Source organism: Oncorhynchus tshawytscha, linkage group LG08 (genome assembly GCF_018296145.1).
Source record: "Oncorhynchus tshawytscha isolate Ot180627B linkage group LG08, Otsh_v2.0, whole genome shotgun sequence".
In the NCBI taxonomy this organism is placed as follows: domain Eukaryota; kingdom Metazoa; phylum Chordata; class Actinopteri; order Salmoniformes; family Salmonidae; genus Oncorhynchus; species Oncorhynchus tshawytscha.
Window position 1 is genome coordinate 66561809 of NC_056436.1, and position 18856 is coordinate 66580664.

The 18856-nt window shown below is 41.7% G+C and overlaps 1 protein-coding gene across 10 annotated transcripts in view; it reads left to right on the forward strand.

Annotated features, from left to right (window-relative positions):
- col23a1a (collagen type XXIII alpha 1 chain a) overlaps positions 1-18652 on the forward strand; it is a 275945-nt gene extending 257293 nt beyond the window's left edge. For 8 of the 10 annotated variants that reach the window (XM_042325857.1, XM_042325863.1, XM_042325861.1 and 5 more), the window contains 11 exons: positions 319-372; positions 495-569; positions 675-701; positions 789-848; positions 2779-2850; positions 2962-2988; positions 3081-3134; positions 13324-13410; positions 13597-13689; positions 14030-14068; positions 15276-18652. In XM_042325857.1, the coding sequence (XP_042181791.1) occupies positions 319-372; positions 495-569; positions 675-701; positions 789-848; positions 2779-2850; positions 2962-2988; positions 3081-3134; positions 13324-13410; positions 13597-13689; positions 14030-14068; positions 15276-15278 (591 nt within the window). In that variant the 3' untranslated portion in view covers positions 15279-18652. The remainder of the gene's footprint in view (positions 1-318; positions 373-494; positions 570-674; positions 702-788; positions 849-2778; positions 2851-2961; positions 2989-3080; positions 3135-13323; positions 13411-13596; positions 13690-14029; positions 14069-15275) is intronic. The other 2 variants (XM_042325858.1, XM_042325867.1) reach the window with 2 other exon arrangements.
- Positions 18653-18856: the final 204 nt, after the last annotated feature.

An 18856-nucleotide genomic window follows, 5' to 3' on the forward strand; every position in this document is an offset into this window, starting at 1 on the left:
TAGTCCTACACTGAGTCTCTAGGTCAGTGGTTAGTATAGATAGACTAGTCCTACACTGTCTCTCTAGGTCAGTGGTTAGTATAGAGAGACTAGAATCTAGAATCATACACTGATACTGATAGACAGACAGTTGAGTCTGAGTGGCACGACCTGTTGAGTGGCACGACCTGTTGAGTGGCACGACCTGTTGAGTGGCACGACCTGTTGAGTGGCACGACCTGTTGAGTGGCACGGCCTGAGTGGCACGACCTGTTGAGTGGCACGACCTGTTGAGTGCTGTAAAAAGATGTTAAATCCCCCTGTCTGTCTGTGTCTCAGGGAATAGATGGACAGAAGGGAGAGATGGGAGACTCCAGGCTGGAAGATAACCTGGTGAGAGAAACACACTGAAAGTCACTGTGCACAAGTTGGCCCACAGGGCATTGGTTTTAACACTGCTTCAGACAGACAGTGGGATGACATTGATATGATCATCTTTATTGTGTTCTGTTCAGGTTCAGATGATTTCTCAGCCGGGCCCCCCAGGACTCCCAGGCCCCCCAGGACTCCCTGGACCTCCAGGGTACATGGTGAGTGTTAGAATATAACAGCTTCACCCCTCTGTTCCCCAATATATATGATGCAGCTGAATCCCTTCAGATACATAGCCCTGATATGATCTCTGTGTCTTCCAGGGTCACCATGGAATGTCTGGCCCTAAGGTAAGATTAGAGCTCCAGAGATCCAGTAATGTCTGTATTCTGAAGCTGCTCTGGAGTGTAGAGTGAGAATCATGTGTTCCCATGCAGGGAGAGCCTGGAGACAGAGCTAAAGGGGAAAAGGGAGACGTTGGACCTGCTGGACTGAGGGTGAGTGATACTGTAGACTAGGGGTAGATTCAGACACGGGCAGCTTTTATCGGAGCGGATGGTCGGGGGGCCGGAACATAATTATGATAACTTGGACACTGCAAATTGACCACAACTAGCCCAAAAAGAGGGGAGTTTTGAAAATAACTATCATTGCATATGTTGATTACATTGAGACACCATCAGTGATCTTTTTTTATTAGTGGCAATACTTGGAAACAGATTGACTAAAGTAAACTTATCTTTTTAACAAAGAAATTATATCCCAAAAAATAAATAACAATAATAATAATAATTTACACTACATGACCAAAAGTATGTAGAAACCTGCTCGTCAAAAATCTCATTCCAAAGTCATGGGCATTACTATGGAGCTGGTCCCCCCCTTTGCTGCTATAACAGCCTCCACTCTTCTGGGAAGGCTTTCCACTAGATGTTGGAACATTGCTGCAGGGACTTGCTTCCATTCAGCCACAACAGCATTAGTGAGGTCGGGCACTGATGTTGGGCGATGCATTCGGACAGGTAGCGTTCTCCTGGCACCCGCCAAACCCAGATTTGTCTTTTGGACTGCCGGTAAAGCGTGATTCATCACTCCAGGGAATGTGTTTCCACTGCTCCAGAGTCCAATGGTGGAGAGCTTTACACCACCCCAACCAATGCTTGGCAATGAGTATGGTGATCTTAGGCTTGTGAGCGGCTGCTTGGCCATGGAAACCCATTTAATGAAGCTCCCAACAAACAGTTATTGTGCTGACGTTGCTTCCAGAGGCAGTTTGGAACTCGGTAGTGAGTATGGCATCCGAGGACAGATGCTTTTTTACAAGCTACACTCTTCAGCACTCGGCGGTCCCTGTTCTGTGAGCTTGTGTGGCTCCTAGACATTTCCATTTCACAATAACAGCACTTACAGTTGACCGGGGCAGCTCTAGCAGGGCAGAGATTTTACAAACTAACTTGTTGGAAAGGTGGCATCCTATGACAGTGCCACATTGAAAGTCACTGAGCTCTTCAGTAAGGCCATTCTACTGCCAATGTTTGTAGATTGCATGGCTGTGTGCTCGATTTTATACACCTGTCAGCCACAGGTGTGGCCACATACTTTTGTGTGTGTGTATAAATATATATATCACAGGAGGTTGGTGGTACCTTAATTGGGGAAAACGGGCTCGTGGTAATGGAGTGGACTCAGTGAAATGGTATCAAATAAATGGTTTCCAGAAAAACCCTTGAATGAGTAGGTGTGTCCAAACTTTTGACTGGTTGAGTATCTGGAGCATCAGCATTTGTGGGTTCGATTACAGGCTCAAAATGGCCAGAAGCAAAGAACTTTCTTCTGAAACTCGTCAGTCTATTCTTGTTCTGAGAAATGAAGGCTATTCCATGCGTGAAATTGTCATGAAACTGAAGATCACATACAAGAAAGTTCTTTGTTTCTGGCCATTTTGAGCCTGTAATCGAACCCACAAATGCTGATGCTCCAGATACTCAACTAGTCTAAAGAAGGCCAGCTTTATTGCTTATTTAATCAGAACAACAGTTTTCAGCTGTGCTAACATAATTGCAAAAGGGTTTTATAATGATCTATTAGCCTTTCTAAAATGATCAAATTGGATTCGCTAACGCAACGTGGCATTGGAACACAGGAGTGATGGGTGCTTATAATGGGCCTCTGTACACCTATGTAGATATTCCATTAAAAATCTGCTGTTTCCAGCTACAATAGTCATTTACAACATTAACAATGTCTACACTGTATTTCTGATCAATTTGATGTTATTTTAATGGACAAAAAATGTGCTTTTCTTTCAAAAACAAGGACATTTCTAAGTGAGCCCAAAATTTTGAACGGTAGTATGTGTATGAGATTAGGAGGAAGAAGACCAGCAGTATGATGATGTCCAACATACAGTATGTCTGTCCTCTCCAGGGTATAGACGGTCCTCAGGGTCCCCCTGGTCCCACAGGATTGGTGGGTCTCCCAGGCACAAAAGGAGAGAAGGTGGGTGACGCCATTATCATCAGATAACCTCAGTATATCAGGCCTACAGTCATTGCATTTCATGGTCTTAGTCATGCTGGCACTGATTCATTCATGAATGTGTGTTAACAGGGCAAGTCCGGGGAGCCTGGAATGGATGTAAGGATGAAAGTGTTTTTGACCTTTGACCTGCCACTCTATGACACAGGGAACTCCCTGCAGCACACACTAACCTGTTCCTCTCTCTACAGGGTTTCCCAGGCCTGATTGGTGAGAAGGGATCCCGGGGAGACAGAGGAGACAAGGTTGGAGGAGCATTTTCTTCTCTGCTCTAGCCAAGAGTCCTGCTATGATTACACATAATAATCAATGTTGCTGTACCTGTATAGTCACCTGCCATCATTGACTTAGGTCTTGCCAGTTTAAAGTTGATGGGTTAACCAATACGTGTTAGAATGGGTGTAAAGTACTTAAATAATTTAAAGTACTATGTAAGTAGTTTTTTGGAGGTATTTGTACTTTACTTTGCTATTTATATTTTTGAAATAATGCACCTTTTACTCCAAACATTTTCCCTGACACCCAAAAGTACTCATTAGTCATTTTATATTAAGGTATCTTTACTTTCATTCAAGTATGACAATTGTGTACTTTTTCCATCACTGCATGTTAATACCATAAAACATTGGGTAAGGATCTGAGATTAATTAGTAATGGTTACTATGACCACACAAGGACCATAAGTACACTACTAGGGAGCTGTAGGGAACTGTAGTTGTTAATATACTAGGATGTAAATATGGCCACCAAAATACACAGCATCCAATCCAATTGTATTTGTCACTCGCGCCAAATACAACAGGTATAGACTTTAACGTGACATACTTACGAGCTGTTTTCCAACAATGCAGAGTTAAAAGTAAGGCTTTTTTTTATTAGCAAACAATAATAACAAAAACAATTCAAGCAAACGGTAACACAATAAAAAAAATAAAAGGCTATATACAAGGAGTACCAGTGCCGAGTCAATGTGCAGGGGTACGAGGTAGTTGAGGTAATTGAGGTAATACAGTATGTACATGTATATTTGAGGGTGTGTGTTTGTGGAGTCAATATGCCTGTGTGTGTGTGTGTGTGTGTGTGTGTGTGTGTGTGTGTGTGTGTGTGTGTGTGTGTTGGAGTGTATTTTTTTGTGTGTGTGTGTTGGAGTGTATTTTGTGTGTGTGTGTAGGTGGGATCCAGTGAGTGTATAAAAAGGGGGTCAATGCAAATAGTCCGGATAGCCGTTTGATTCGCTGTTGACTTGGGGGTAGAAGCTGTTTAGGAGCCTTTTGGTTCCAGACTGGGCGCACCGGGACCACTTGCAGTGCGGTAGCAGAGAGAACAGTCTATGACTTGGGTGGCTGGAGTCATTTTTAGGACTTTCCTCTGACACTGTCTGGTATAGAGGTCCTGGATCTGTACCGCCTTGCAGGTCGGATGCCAAGCAGTTGCCATACCAAGCGGTGATGCAGTCAATCAAGATGCTCTCAATAATGCAGATGTAGAACTTTTTGAGGATCTGAGGGTCCATATCAAATCTTTTCAGCCTCCTGAGGGGGAAGAGGCATTGTCGTGCCCCCTTCACGACTGTGTCGATGTGTGTGGACCATGATAGGTCCTTAGTGATGTGGACACTAAGGAACTTGAAGCTCTCGACTTGCTCCACTTTGGCTCCATTGATGTTAATGGGGCCGTGTTCGGCCCTCCATTTCCTGTAGTCCATGATCAGCTCCTTTGTCTTGCTGACGTTGAGGGAGAGGTTGTTGTCCAAGAACCACCATGCCAGGTCTCTGACCTCCTTCCTGTAGGCTGTCTCATCATCGTCATGATGCCTGCATGAGTGTTTCAAATTCCATTTTCCCTCACTAGTATTTGAAGTCTCTGTGATGTGACAACCACTGTGCAAGTCTAGTTTGCCTTTGTGGCTATGCCTTCAGTGAAAGTAATGAAATAATACAAATAATAAGTGTTGGGTATAGGGGTGTGGTATAGGGGTCTGTTTTTATAGGAGGGGTGTCGTGTCTTTGGCTATGCCGGATTAAGTGATATGACATGCTATTCTATAAAATAATTTCTCCGTAATGAATATTACCTGATTGAGCTAATCATGTAAATGTAATTAACTAGAGAGTCGGGCACCACAAAATAATATTTATAGAGCTGTTATCTTCAGAATAAACTCTTAAAGACCTAGTAATATTTTACATCAATAGCAGTCAATATTAATCACCATCTTAATTCAGTCTCATCTGAAAGTTGTAAATTCTTAGTTATCTGCACGAACCCTGGCTAACAAGTTGAACCAGCAATACAAAATTGGGTTTAATCATTTATTTACTAAATACCTAACTAATCACACAGAATTACACATACACATAATTAAATCATACCTTGATTACAAATTACGTCATAAAGGAAAACGTCCCTAGCAGGCGGAACAGATATGACAGCTGGTTACACAAAAGAAAAGGGGCTGGGTTTGAGTGAAAGAGCGGGAAGACTGAGGAACAAAGGGAAGAAGCTGTGCTATCGTAAATACAGTATCTTATGCATTCTAAATTACCGCCCATTTGGAAAAGGAAAATGCAATAAATATTTACTCTGAGCTGTGCTTCGGTAGGATGGTGGTAGATGGAAGGCCGTGTTTCGCAACCGAGTCCTTTGAAGAATGTCTCTGGTTGTCAATTGGATATGTTGTAGTAACGTCATTGGGTGATAGACGGGATACCTAACCCTCGTTTGCATCTGCTGTTGCTAACTCAACGGCTAGGATGTATCATTTCTGTAGTGAATAAGAATTCAAAGTTCATACCATTCGCAACCAAAGCTCACGCTGATGTTGGCTTCATTCGGTAGTTATTATCTGAACCATTCTGACATAGGACCGTCGTCCTCAAGTCCTCGGAACAGATAGTTACATTGTCGTCAAGGGCTTATATAGGAAGGGAGAGGAGGGCGTGTTTGAAAAGTTTTATAGCCCATGTCCCTTCACAGGGGCGGGCCACTGATTGAGCAGAGCCCTGTCTTATGAAAACCCAAATTTCACATTTTAGAAGCTAAAATCACATTTCATCCCATCACGAATAATTTAATCTTCAAACATTTAAATTTAACAACAATTCCATGTGAATCCGATAACTGATGTGTAGACTTTCCACTGTAGAGTTTTTGTCATCTTGTAATTTGTAACGGCTTTCTTCCTGGGAAGGAGAGGCGGACCAAAACACAGCGTGGTTATAGTTCATGGTTCTTTAATAAGAAAACTCAAACATGAACAAACTACAAAACAATAAACGTGAAAACCGTAACAGTCCTAACTGGTGCATAAAACACAAAGACAGGAAACAACCACCCACAAAACAGGCTACCTAAATATGGTTCCCAATCAGAGACAAATGACTAACACCTGCCTCTGATTGAGAACCATATCAGGCCAAACATAGAAATAGACAAACCAGACACACAACATAGAATGCCCAACCAGCTCACGTCCTGACCAACACTAAAACAAGGAAAACACAAAAGAACTATGTTCAGAACGTGACATCATTGATAACAATGTCTCAGATGACAACCGAACTGACATTATATTCATTAAGTACCACTGCATATGTTCAATTGGTCGCATTACCAGAATGTAGTTAATTTCCCCTCACCTTCTGATGTTCCCAGAATCTCTATGTTAACCAAGGGTTTTGCAAATGTAACCTCAGTAGGGTAGAGAGAGGAAAAAGGGGGGAAGAGGTATTTATGACTGTTATAAACCTACCCCACATGCCAACGTCATGACAGGGTTGTAATAGTATGGGGTATAGGGGTCTGTTTTTATAGGAGGTGTATAGTATGGGGTATAGGGGGCTGTTTAAAGGAGGGGCGTATAGTATGGGGTATAGGGGCTGTTTTATAGGAGGGGTGTATAGTATGGGGTATATAGGGGCTGTTTATAGGAGGTGTATAGTATGGGGCATAGGGGGCTGTTTTATAGGAGGTGTGTATAGTATGGGGTATAGGGGGCTGTTTATAGGAGGTGTATAGTATGGGGTATAGGGGGCTGTTTTTATAGGAGGGGTGTATAGCATGGGGTATAGGGGGCTGTTTGTAGGAGGTGTGTATAGTATGGGGTATAGGGGGCTGTTTATAGGAGGTGTATAGTATGGGGTATAGGGGGCTGTTTTTATAGGAGGGGTGTATAGTATGGGGTATAGGGGGCTGTTTTATAGGAGGTGTGTATAGTATGGGGTATAGGGGGCTGTTTATAGGAGGTGTATAGTATGGGATATAGGGGGCTGTTTTTATAGGAGGGGTGTATAGTATGGGGTATATGGGCTGTTTTTATAGGAGGGGTGTATAGTATGGGGTATAGGGGGCTGTTTATAGGAGGTGTATAGTGTGGGGTATAGGGGTCTGTTTTTATAGGAGGGGTGTATAGTATGGGGTATATGGGCTGTTTTTATAGGAGGGGTGTATAGTATGGGGTATAGGGGACTGTTTATAGGAGGTGTATAGTATGGGGTATAGGGGACTATTTATAGAGGGTGTATAGTATGGGGTATAGGGGACTGTTTATAGAGGGTGTATAGTATGGGGTATAGGGGACTGTTTATATGAGGCGTATAGTATGGGGTATAGGGGGCTGTTTATAGGAGGTGTATAGTATGGGCTATAGGGGGCTGTTTATAGGAGGTGTATAGTATGGGGTATAGGGGGCTGTTTTTATAGGAGGGGTGTATAGTATGGGGTATGGGGGCTGTTTATAGAAGGGGCGTATAGTATGGGTTATAGGGGGCTGTTTTTATAGTAGGTGTATTGTATGGGGTATAGGGGGCTGTTTATAGGAGGTGTATAGTATGGGGTATAGGGGGCTGTTTATAGGAGGTGTATAGTATGGGTTATAGGGGGCTGTTTTTATAGGAGGGGTGTATAGTATGGGGTATAGGGGGCTGTTTGTAAGAGGTGTGTATAGTATGGGGTATAGGGGGCTGTTTTTATAGGAGAGGTGTATAGTCTGGGGTATATGGGCTGTTTTTATAGGAAGGGTGTATAGTCTGGGGTATAGGGAGCTGTTTATAGGAGGTGTATAGTATGGGTTATAGGGGGCTGTTTTTATAGTAGGTGTATTGTATGGGGTATAGGGGGCTGTTTATAGGAGGTGTATAGTATGGGGTATAGGGGGCTGTTTATAGGAGGTGTATAGTATGGGGTATAGGGGGCTGTTTCCTCACTCAGACCGACTCATTTGTGGCATCTGGGAATCTGAAAGTGGAAGAAACAGTAGTTGTTTCTATAACAACATCACTGCTTTGAGGTGGCTTATGCATCCAAACAAGACCCGGGGTCCATTCAGTATCAGAAGTCTCAATGCTAATGTTTTAGAATAGTGTCTGGCTATGCATTCAAGCTAATGCTAGTGAATACAGTGACTGGGGCCATTGAGGTAGCTTTACTGCATATAGTAAGTAATATATTGCTATGCGTGGATCTCAGTCTCTCCTGGTCAACAGACTGCTTAAAGAACATTCTGAGTGTTGAGGTAATTTAAATATACTGTCTATGTGGAGTGTCTGTCTGTCTATGTCGAGTGTCTGTCTGTATATGTGGAGTGTCTGTCTGTCTATGTGGAGTGTCTGTCTGTCTATGTGGAGTGTCTGTCTGTCTGTCTATGTGGAGTGTGTGTCTGTCTATGTGGAGTGTCTGTCTGTCTATGTGGAGTGTCTGTCTGTCTATGTGGAGTGTCTGTCTGTCTATGTGGAGTGTCTGTCTGTCTGTCTATGTGGAGTGTCTGTCTGTCTATGTGGAGTGTCTGTCTATGTGGAGTGTCTGTCTATGTGGAGTGTCTGTCTGTCTATGTGGAGTGTGTGTCTGTCTATGTGGAGTGTGTGTCTGTCTATGTGGAGTGTGTGTCTGTCTATGTGGAGTGTCTGTCTGTCTATGTGGAGTGTCTGTCTGTCTATATGGAGTGTCTGTCTATGTGGAGTGTCTGTCTGTCTATATGGAGTGTCTGTCTATGTGGAGTGTCTGTCTATATGGAGTGTCTGTCTATGTGGAGTGTCTGTCTGTCTATGTGGAGTGTCTGTCTGTCTATATGGAGTGTCTGTCTATGTGGAGTGTCTGTCTGTCTATATGGAGTGTCTGTCTATGTGGAGTGTCTGTCTATATGGAGTGTCTGTCTATGTGGAGTGTCTGTCTGTCTATGTGGAGTGTCTGTCTGTCTATGTGGAGTGTCTGTCTGTCTATATGGAGTGTCTGTCTGTCTATGTGGAGTGTCTGTCGGTCTATGTGGAGTGTCTGTCTGTCTATGTGGAGTATCTGTCTGTCTATATGGAGTGCCTGTCTATGTGGAGTGTCTGTCTGTCTATATGGAGTGTCTGTCTATGTGGAGTGTCTGTCTATATGGAGTGTCTGTCTATGTGGAGTGTCTGTCTGTCTATGTGGAGTGTCTGTCTGTCTATATGGAGTGTCTGTCTATGTGGAGTGTCTGTCTATATGGAGTGTCTGTCTATGTGGAGTGTCTGTCTGTCTATGTGGAGTGTCTGTCTGTCTATATGGAGTGTCTGTCTATGTGGAGTGTCTGTCTGTCTATATGGAGTGTCTGTCTATGTGGAGTGTCTGTCTATATGGAGTGTCTGTCTATGTGGAGTGTCTGTCTGTCTATGTGGAGTGTCTGTCTGTCTATGTGGAGTGTCTGTCTGTCTATATGGAGTGTCTGTCTGTCTATGTGGAGTGTCTGTCTGTCTATGTGGAGTGTCTGTCTGTCTATGTGGAGTGTCTGTCTGTCTATGTGGAGTGTATGTCTGTCTATATGGAGTGTCTGTCTGTCTATGTGGAGTGTCTGTCTGTCTATGTGGAGTGTCTGTCTGTCTATGTGGAGTGTCTGTCTGTCTATGTGGAGTGTCTGTCTGTCTGTCTATGTGGAGTGTCTGTCTGTCTGTCTGTCTATGTGGAGTGTCTGTCTGTCTATGTGGAGTGTCTGTCTGTCTATGTGGAGTGTCTGTCTGTCTGTCTGTCTGTCTGTGGAGTGTCTGTCTGTCTGTCTGTCTATGTGGAGTGTCTGTCTGTCTGTCTGTCTATGTGGAGTGTCTGTCTGTCTGTCTGTCTATGTGGAGTGTCTGTCTGTCTATGTGGGTGTCTGTCTGTCTGTCTATGTGGAGTGTCTGTCTGTCTATGTGGAGTGTCTGTCTGTCTATGTGGAGTGTCTGTCTGTCTATGTGGAGTGTCTGTCTGTCTATATGGAGTGTCTGTCTATGTGGAGTGTCTGTCTGTCTATGTGGAGTGTCTGTCTGTCTATGTGGAGTGTATGTCTGTCTATGTGGAGTGTCTGTCTGTCTATATGGAGTGTCTGTCTATGTGGAGTGTATGTCTGTCTATGTGGAGTGTCTGTCTGTCTATATGGAGTGTCTGTCTATGTGGAGAGTCTGTCTGTCTATGTTGAGTGTCTGTCTATGTGGAGTGTCTGTCTGTCTATGTAGATTGTCTGTCTGTCTATGTAGATTGTCTGTCTGTCTATGTGGAGTGTCTGTCTGTCTGTCTATGTGGAGTGTCTGTCTGTCTGTCTATGTGGAGTGTCTGTCTGTCTGTCTATGTGGAGTGTCTGTCTGTCTGTCTATGTGGAGTGTCTGTCTGTCTGTCTATGTGGAGTGTCTGTCTGTCTGTCTATGTGGAGTGTCTGTCTGTCTGTCTATGTGGAGTGTCTGTCTGTCTGTGTGGAGTGTCTGTCTGTCTGTGTGGAGTGTCTGTCTGTCTGTGTGGAGTGTCTGTCTGTCTATGTGGAGTGTCTGTCTGTCTATGTGGAGTGTCTGTCTGTCTATGTCGAGTGTCTGTCTGTCTATGTGGAGTGTCTGTCTGTCTATGTGGAGTGTCTGTCTGTCTATGTGGAGTGTCTGTCTGTCTATGTGGAGTGTCTGTCTGTCTATGTGGAGTGTCTGTCTGTCTATGTGGAGTGTCTACTCCTTTCTGCAACTTTCTCCTTTACTGTATCTCCACCTTCTCCTTTTGAATGTTGTCAATGAGAAACGGAATTCATTCCTGCAACATCTTGATTGTTAGCTATGTTGTCATGGCAATGGCATTACGATGCTGCATTATGCATAGCCCAGAGTTCTCAACCTCAAAATCCCAGTAAGTCCTGACAAAAATGGTGGCCTACTTTTTGTCCACAATGACATTGATGGAGATACTAAAGCATGAACAACTGTTGGCTTACTAAATGTTCCATCAATATGTGTTACATGTAGTACATACGTAATCAACACAACTGGTCTACAATACACTGAGTGTACAAAACATTAAGAACACCTTCCTAATATTGAGTTGCACCCCCCTTTTGCCCTCAGAACAGCCTCAATTCATTGGGACATGGACTCTACAAGGTGTTGTTCCACAGGGATGCTGGCCCATGTTGACTCCAATGCTTCCTACAGTTGTATCAAGTTGACTGGATGTCTTTGGGTGGTGGACCATTCTTGATACACACAGATCAAATCAAATCAAATTTATTTATATAGCCCTTCGTACATCAGCTGATATCTCAAAGTGCTGTACAGAAACCCAGCCTAAAACCCCAAACAGCAAGCAATGCAGGTGTAGAAGCATGGTGGCTAGGAAAAACTCCCTAGAAAGGCCAAAACCTAGGAAGAAACCTAGAGAGGAACCAGGCTATGTGGGGTGGCCAGTCCTCTTCTGGCTGTGCCGGGTGGAGATTATAACAGAAAAGGCCAAGATGTTCAAATGTTCATAAATGACCAGCATGGTCCAATAATAATAAGGCAGAACAGTTGAAACTGGAGCAGCAGCATGGCCAGGTGGACTGGGGACAGCAAGGAGTCATCATGTCAGGTAGTCCTGAGGCATGGTCCTAGGGCTCAGGTCCTCCGAGAGAGAGAAAGAAAGAGAGAAAGAGAGAATTAGAGAGAGCACACTTAAATTCACACAGGACACCAAATAGGACAGGAGAAGTACTCCAGATATAACAAACTGACCCTAGCCCCCGACACATAAACTACTGCAGCATAAATACTGGATGCTGAGACAGGAGGGGTCAGGAAACCTTTGAGTTTAAAAAACCCAGAAGCGTTGCAGTTCTTAACCCAAACTGGTGCAACTGGCATCTACTACCATACCCCGATCAAAGGCAATTAAATATTGTCCTGCCCATTCACCCTCTGAATGGCACACATGCATAATCCATTTCTCAACAGTCTCAAGGCTTATAAATCTTTAACCTGTCTACTCCCCTTCATCTACACTGATTGAAATGGATTTAACAGGTGACATCAATAAGGGATCAAAGCTTTCACCTGGATTCACCTGGTCAGTCTATGTCATGGAAAGAGCAGGTGTTCATAATGTTTTGTACACTCAGTGTATATCGTCATTGAACCTACACTATACCAGCTTGGCCCAGGATTTGAACCTGATTCATCTAATCTTTTTGTTTGATGATTGTGATCAGTTATATTGGGTGTTTTAGGCCTACGGGGAATACTCTGTGTTGGGGAATCTACTCTGAAAATATAGTTTACCAAATTACCAATTACTTCACCCTGGAAGAAGTTGAGCTCCAGGAAGTTACAATTATGAGAAATATTGTTTTTAATAAGTAACTAAAGTTACCTTGAAAAATGTGTTCACTAGGCCTGTACCAAAACTCCTTTGTGAAAAAGTATCATATCTAAATCTTAAATGTCATATAATACAAATGTGTTGGGGGTTTGCAGGAAATGACTTGGGGGTTGAAAATATAGTGTGTTGTTCCAATAGTTAGCTGCACCATTACATGGCAAAAAAGTAATTAACTATGGAAAAGACTAAGAAGATGTTTATTAAGTTGAACTACCAGCATGCTACTGCAAAATGTAGTTAAATTACTAGCTGATTTACTAGCTGACTTGCCTGCCTGCCTGTCTCTCTCTCTCTCTCTCTCAATTCAATTTAAGGGCAATTTAAGGGCATATGTTAACATTGCCAAAGCAAGTAGATAATAAACAATAAAAATTAACAGTAAACATTACACTCACAAAAGTTCCAAAATAATAGACATTTCAAATGTCATTATGTGCAAATAGTTAAAGTACAAAGGGGAAACTAAATCAACATAAATATGGGTTGTATTTACACTGATTGCCCTTGTAGTAACAGGTCACAAAACTTGTTGATGTGATGTCACACTGTGGTATTTCACCCAGTAGATATGGGAGTTTATCAAAATTGGGTTTGTTTTCAAATTCTTTGTGGATCTGTGTAATCTGAGTGGATCTGTGTAATATGTGTCTCTAATATGGTCACACATTTGGCAGGAGGTTAGGAAGTGCAGCTCAGTTTCCACCTCATTTTGAGGGCAGTGTGCACATAGCCCATCTTCTCTTAAGAGCCAGGTCTGCCTACGGCGGCATCTCTCAATAGCAAGGCTATGCTCACTGAGTCTATCTCTCTCGCTCTTTCTCTCTCTCTCTGCAGGGTGACCGGGGGACGATGGGGAAGAGAGGTCTGAAGGGCGGGAAGGGGGAGCAGGGTCCTCCTGGACTGGACCAGCCCTGTCCTGTGGTATGTCAACCTTCACCTTTCATCCATGACCGTATGGACATTTGAGCCAGACTGGATAAACTATGTAACCACTTTGTGTTTTTTTTTCATCTCTATTTCTATGATTTCCAATGGATGTTTTCGTCTGTCTGTGGGAGGGATGTATGTTCAGAGTATGTGTAACAGTGGGTTGGCTCTTGCTGACAGGGTTCTAATGGGACTAAAGGACTTTCTGATGAAGGGGTACAGTCCACCCCTCCTCCTTTTCCTCCTTCTGGCCCTGAGCCCCCCTGTCCTTTGGTACAGTATCTTTCCCTGTTCCCACCTTTCGACCTCTTTTCACCTTTTTGTGTCTGCCTGTTCCGTCACTCTATCCCATGCACTGTTTCCCTTAGCCTGTTGTTCCATGTGTGTTTTCTCTCTGAAATCTGTAATCTCCTAACATCAGCAGGCTCGATTGTCACAGGAATCTTAAAATCAGCATGTTTTATTATGAAAATGATGCAGAGTTGTGTTGTGGTCTGGATGTGGTTGTCAGTGTGCTGACTGCATGTGGCATGGTAAAGTTCTTTGGTGTTTTCACCCCACATGACATGAAACTGCACCACTAACCACCCCTCTCTTGTTCTGTTACCACTAGGGGCAAGATGGACTGCCCATACCAGGATGTTGGCACAAGGTCAGTGGGGATTTGAATGTCCAGTGTGGCTTAATACCTGCCTGAGTAGTATGTAGTACATTCATTAATACCTGCCTGAGTAGTATGTAGTGCATTCATTAATACCTGCCTGAGTAGTATGTAGTACGTTAATTAATACCTGCCAGAGTAATATGTAGTACATTCATTAATACCTGCCTGAGTAGTATGTAGTACATTCATTAATACCTGCCTGAGTAGTATGTAGTACATTCATTAATACCTGCCTGAGTAGTATGTAGTATATTCATTAATACCTGCCTGAGTAATATGTAGTACGTTAATTAATACCTGCCAGAGTAATATACAGTACATTCATTAATACCTGCCTGAGTAGTATGTAGTACATTCATTAATACCTGCCTGAGTAGTATGTAGTACATTCATTAATACCTGCCTGAGTAGTATGTAGTATATTCATTAATACCTGCCTGAGTAATATGTAGTACGTTAATTAATACCTGCCCGAGTAGTATACAGTACATTCATTAATACCTGCCTGAGTAGTATGTAGTACATTCATTAATACCTGCCTGAGTAAAATGTAGTACGTTAATTAATACCTGCCCGAGTAGTATACAGTACATTCATTAATACCTGCCTGAGTAGTATGTAGTACATTCATTAATACCTGCCTGAGTAGTATGTAGTACATTCATTAGTACCTGCCTGAGTAATATGTAGTACATTCATTAATACATGCCTGAGTAATATGTAGTACGTTAATTAATACCTGCCTGAGTAATATGTAGTACATTCATTAATACCTGCCTGAGTAATATGTAGTACATTCATTAATACCTGCCTGAGTAATATGTAGTACATTCATTAATACCTGCCTGAGTAATATGTAGTACATTCATTTGCAACCACATGCAATATGATGAGAGAACATTGTCAATCAAACCAGAATTTCAAGATAAACAGTGAACAATGCAATGATCATCCCCTAATTCAGATTATTTTACTGTACGAATTAGCATGTATTAAGCCCAATAAATAAATATGATTGGGGTATGATTATAACACGTATGTTATATAATAATCCTCTTATGAGTATGATTAGGAGTAAGTACAAAGCATGTATTATAGAGCCCTAGTGACTTTGCTAACGTTAGTAAGCTTTGTGTTGTTCTTGATCTGTGACCTCTTGACCCCCACTATAATCCCTGCTTTCCTTCTCTTGCAGTGATGACTAACATCAAGCGTGGCCACTGTACATATTGATATGGTATATATTGCAACTGAATAGTACATTGCTTTTTTGTTATTTTTTGCCTTTATGGAAACGTTTTATATAATATATTGAGCTTCTTCTTTTTTTTTATCATGGACGTTATTTTGAGTCAACAGTATTAACCAGACTGGATATGTCTATCGATACAGATATTTTTTGTACACCTAGACTTTAGATGTGAAGTAAAATGTAGTAAATGGAACACAGCCATCTTGGAGCGACATCGGGTACTAGAAATATAGGAGCAAACAGACTCCTAACCTAACAGACAGACAGACTGATGGGCGGATGGATGGACAGACACACGTGTTGCTGGAGGGTTGATGAATAGGGAGAGTGGGTAATGACTGCCTTACTAATGGAGTATCGTCTGCCCTGTTGCTGCCTGGCCCTGTTGCTGCCTGACCCTGTTGCTGCCTGGCCCTGTTGCTGCCTGGCCCTGTTGCTGCCTGGCCCTGTTGCTGCCTGGCCCTGTTGCTGCCTGGCCCTGTTGCTGCCTGGGGGTGTGTGCTTGCTCCACCGTGCTCGATCCCATGGATGGACAGACCTCCTGGTGTGATAGATAGAGGAGTGTAGTCAGTGCTCTCTTCTCCTCTCTCTGTTTTTGAAAGGAGGAGACAGAAGCTCAAACGCAAATGTCTCACTCTCTCTCAGCCCTGAGGGGAGAGCAGGTCTGGAGGACAGAGAGAAGACGCGGGAGAGACAGACAGACATGAGGGCACAAAGGACAGACAACCTCTAGAGAGTGACGGAACGGTTCAGTGCCATTCAGTTCTATTCGGAATACTGAGATCCTGTGTTATGGAAACACACCAGGAGAGGGCGACACAGAACACTGCATTACCACTTTCACTTGAAGTGATCTCACCCATAAATTGTAGTTGTGGTTTTCATCACACTCACTGTTGGTTCTGGGCTACAGAGGCATGGATTTACCTATGATGTCACATAATAATAGTAATAATAATAATAATAATAGTGGTAGTAGTAATACAATTCTGTGGATATGATGAAAGTGTATTTATGACATCTTTTATTTTGTGTTTCCATTTAATTAAATGCATGATCAACACAAGTCACAGCATTATATAGCATCATGAAAACCTCTCCCATACCAGCACACTAAGGCAATAAGTTACTGAGGTATGTCGTTTGCGAAGAGAAATCTTTAAGTCTCTAACAGTCTTTCCATTTACGTGTGGCTTACTGGCAGTGATAGCAAGTGTGATGTTTTCTTTTATTCTAGTTGAGTTACATTTGCATTCCTGTGCATGGACGTGTTTGTATAATATACTGAGTTCATTGTGTTAAATTCAAATTCAGAACTGGAGCAATTTGCAGTATTCCCAAATGTGCAGTATTCCATCAATGAAGTTGAACAAACGGTTTGAATATGAAGTCATTTTGTGATTAATTTGGCTTTTATCAGACATAGGTCAATTAGAAATATCACATCAGTATTTTCTGACAGTGTTGACAGTACAGTTTTGAAGTATATTGAAGGATTATCACTTAACCTTAGCTAACACATTTAGATGAAATACTGTTTTCTGAACAACAGTATGGATTCTTGCTGCTGACATAAAATGTTATTGTTTGTTTGTTTGTTTGTTTTTCTTAGCCAATGAGTTTAGTACATTCGGACTGAAGTACAATAATGTACCCAAAGTCATTGATTTAACAATAGTTGTATTCATTGGTACACATTGGCACACCTTGACAAAAGGTAGTCATTGTTGGTTGGTTTAACTATACCTACTTGTTTTTTTATACATTATCACATCATGAAAGACAGATTTTGATCTCTTTTCATTTGACGGTTTTATTCTGATTTACATTTTTCTTTCTAACTTTATGGATTGTCTTTTGGAGATCTATCTTCTTGGTGCTCGATCACTCTGTGTTTAGTCTTCTTGTATGGTTCTTTATCAACCCTACACACACACACACACACACACACACACACACACTCACATACACATACACATACACACACACCAACCATTTCAATGTCAACAGCACATGACTGATATAAGGAGCTTATAACTTGTGAGTTTCATTATACTACATTTATGCTATGAAATGTATGACTATGGAAGTTAATAAGCAATTCTTTCATTATATTGTACTTTACTAATGCACAAGTTTCAGAATTTTCATTCACAATGTGTTATTTCCAACTGGGATGTGGTGATCAATCATATTTGTTTCCTTTTTCATTCTCATTTAGTATTGGGCATACTGTATGCAGCAATGTGCCTACATTAAAGGTCATTTAGTATTGGACCTACTGTATGCAGCAATGTGCCTACCTTAAAGGTAATTTAGTATTGGACCTACTGTATGCAGCAATGTGCCTACCTTAAAGGTAATTTAGTATTGGACCTACTGTATGCAGCAATGTGCCTACCTTAAAGGTAATTTAATATTGGACATACTGTATGCAGCAATGTGCCTACCTTAAAGGTAATTTAGTATTGGACATACTGTATGCAGCAATGTGCCTACCTTAAAGGTAATTTAGTATTGGACATACTGTATGCAGCAATGTGCCTACCATAAAGGTAATTTAGTATTGGACCTACTGAATGCAGCAATGTGCCTTCCATAAAGGTAATTTAGTATTGGACATAATGTATGCAGCAATGTGCCTTCCTTAAAGTGCAATTCCAGCGCTTTTCAACCAAATGTTCATTATCTCCAGCACAATGCCAGTGTCTACATATGTGAAAACAGCGCATTTCTACGTTTTGTAGAAAAAAATATAAAGCAAAAACTTTCTACCCGCTGACACATTTTAAAAACAATGATATTCAAACACTATGAGATTTGCTGCAGTGTAGGGAGCAAGAAAATACCCTCTCGCCCGAAATTTTTTTTTTTGTGTACGAATTCATTGCAGGTTTTGAAAATCACATTTTTTCAACTTTTAATCCTACTTTTAATATCACAGAGCACCTTTCTTCTCATCTTTCTTATTTCACCTTTCTTCTCATCTTTCTTATTTCAAATAAGGTTGAAATGTGGTGGAATTGCCCTTTAACAAACTGATGTTTCTCTGCAATATTACAAGTGTTTATTTCTTTGGCAGATATCATCAGTTTTTCTTTTTTTAAGGAGTCTTTGCCATCCATTATTGACACAATGTCTGAGGACAGTTTGGCGTGTTTCATAAAAATAATTAGATGAATTAGAGTTTGTTAATTTGGTTGTGTATTTGGTCGTAAAAGAATTAAGCTATTTTTGTCACCGCTATCGTTATCTCTTTATTATTCCAAATCTGGTCAACTCAACATGTAGACTGAAATAAACTGTAAAATATACTGTTACCTTCTTGAACATCTTCTGGTCATTTGTTCTAAACCATTTTCTGCAATTATATTCCAATGAAATCTCAGAACTAAAAGTTATTTTATAATCTCACAAAGGCTGACTGTCTCCACATTGATCAGTTCAGTTACCCTCCTTTTGCTATAAAAGTAGGCTATATAGGTTTATAATTAGGAGGAATATGTATTTTGCATTAGGAAATT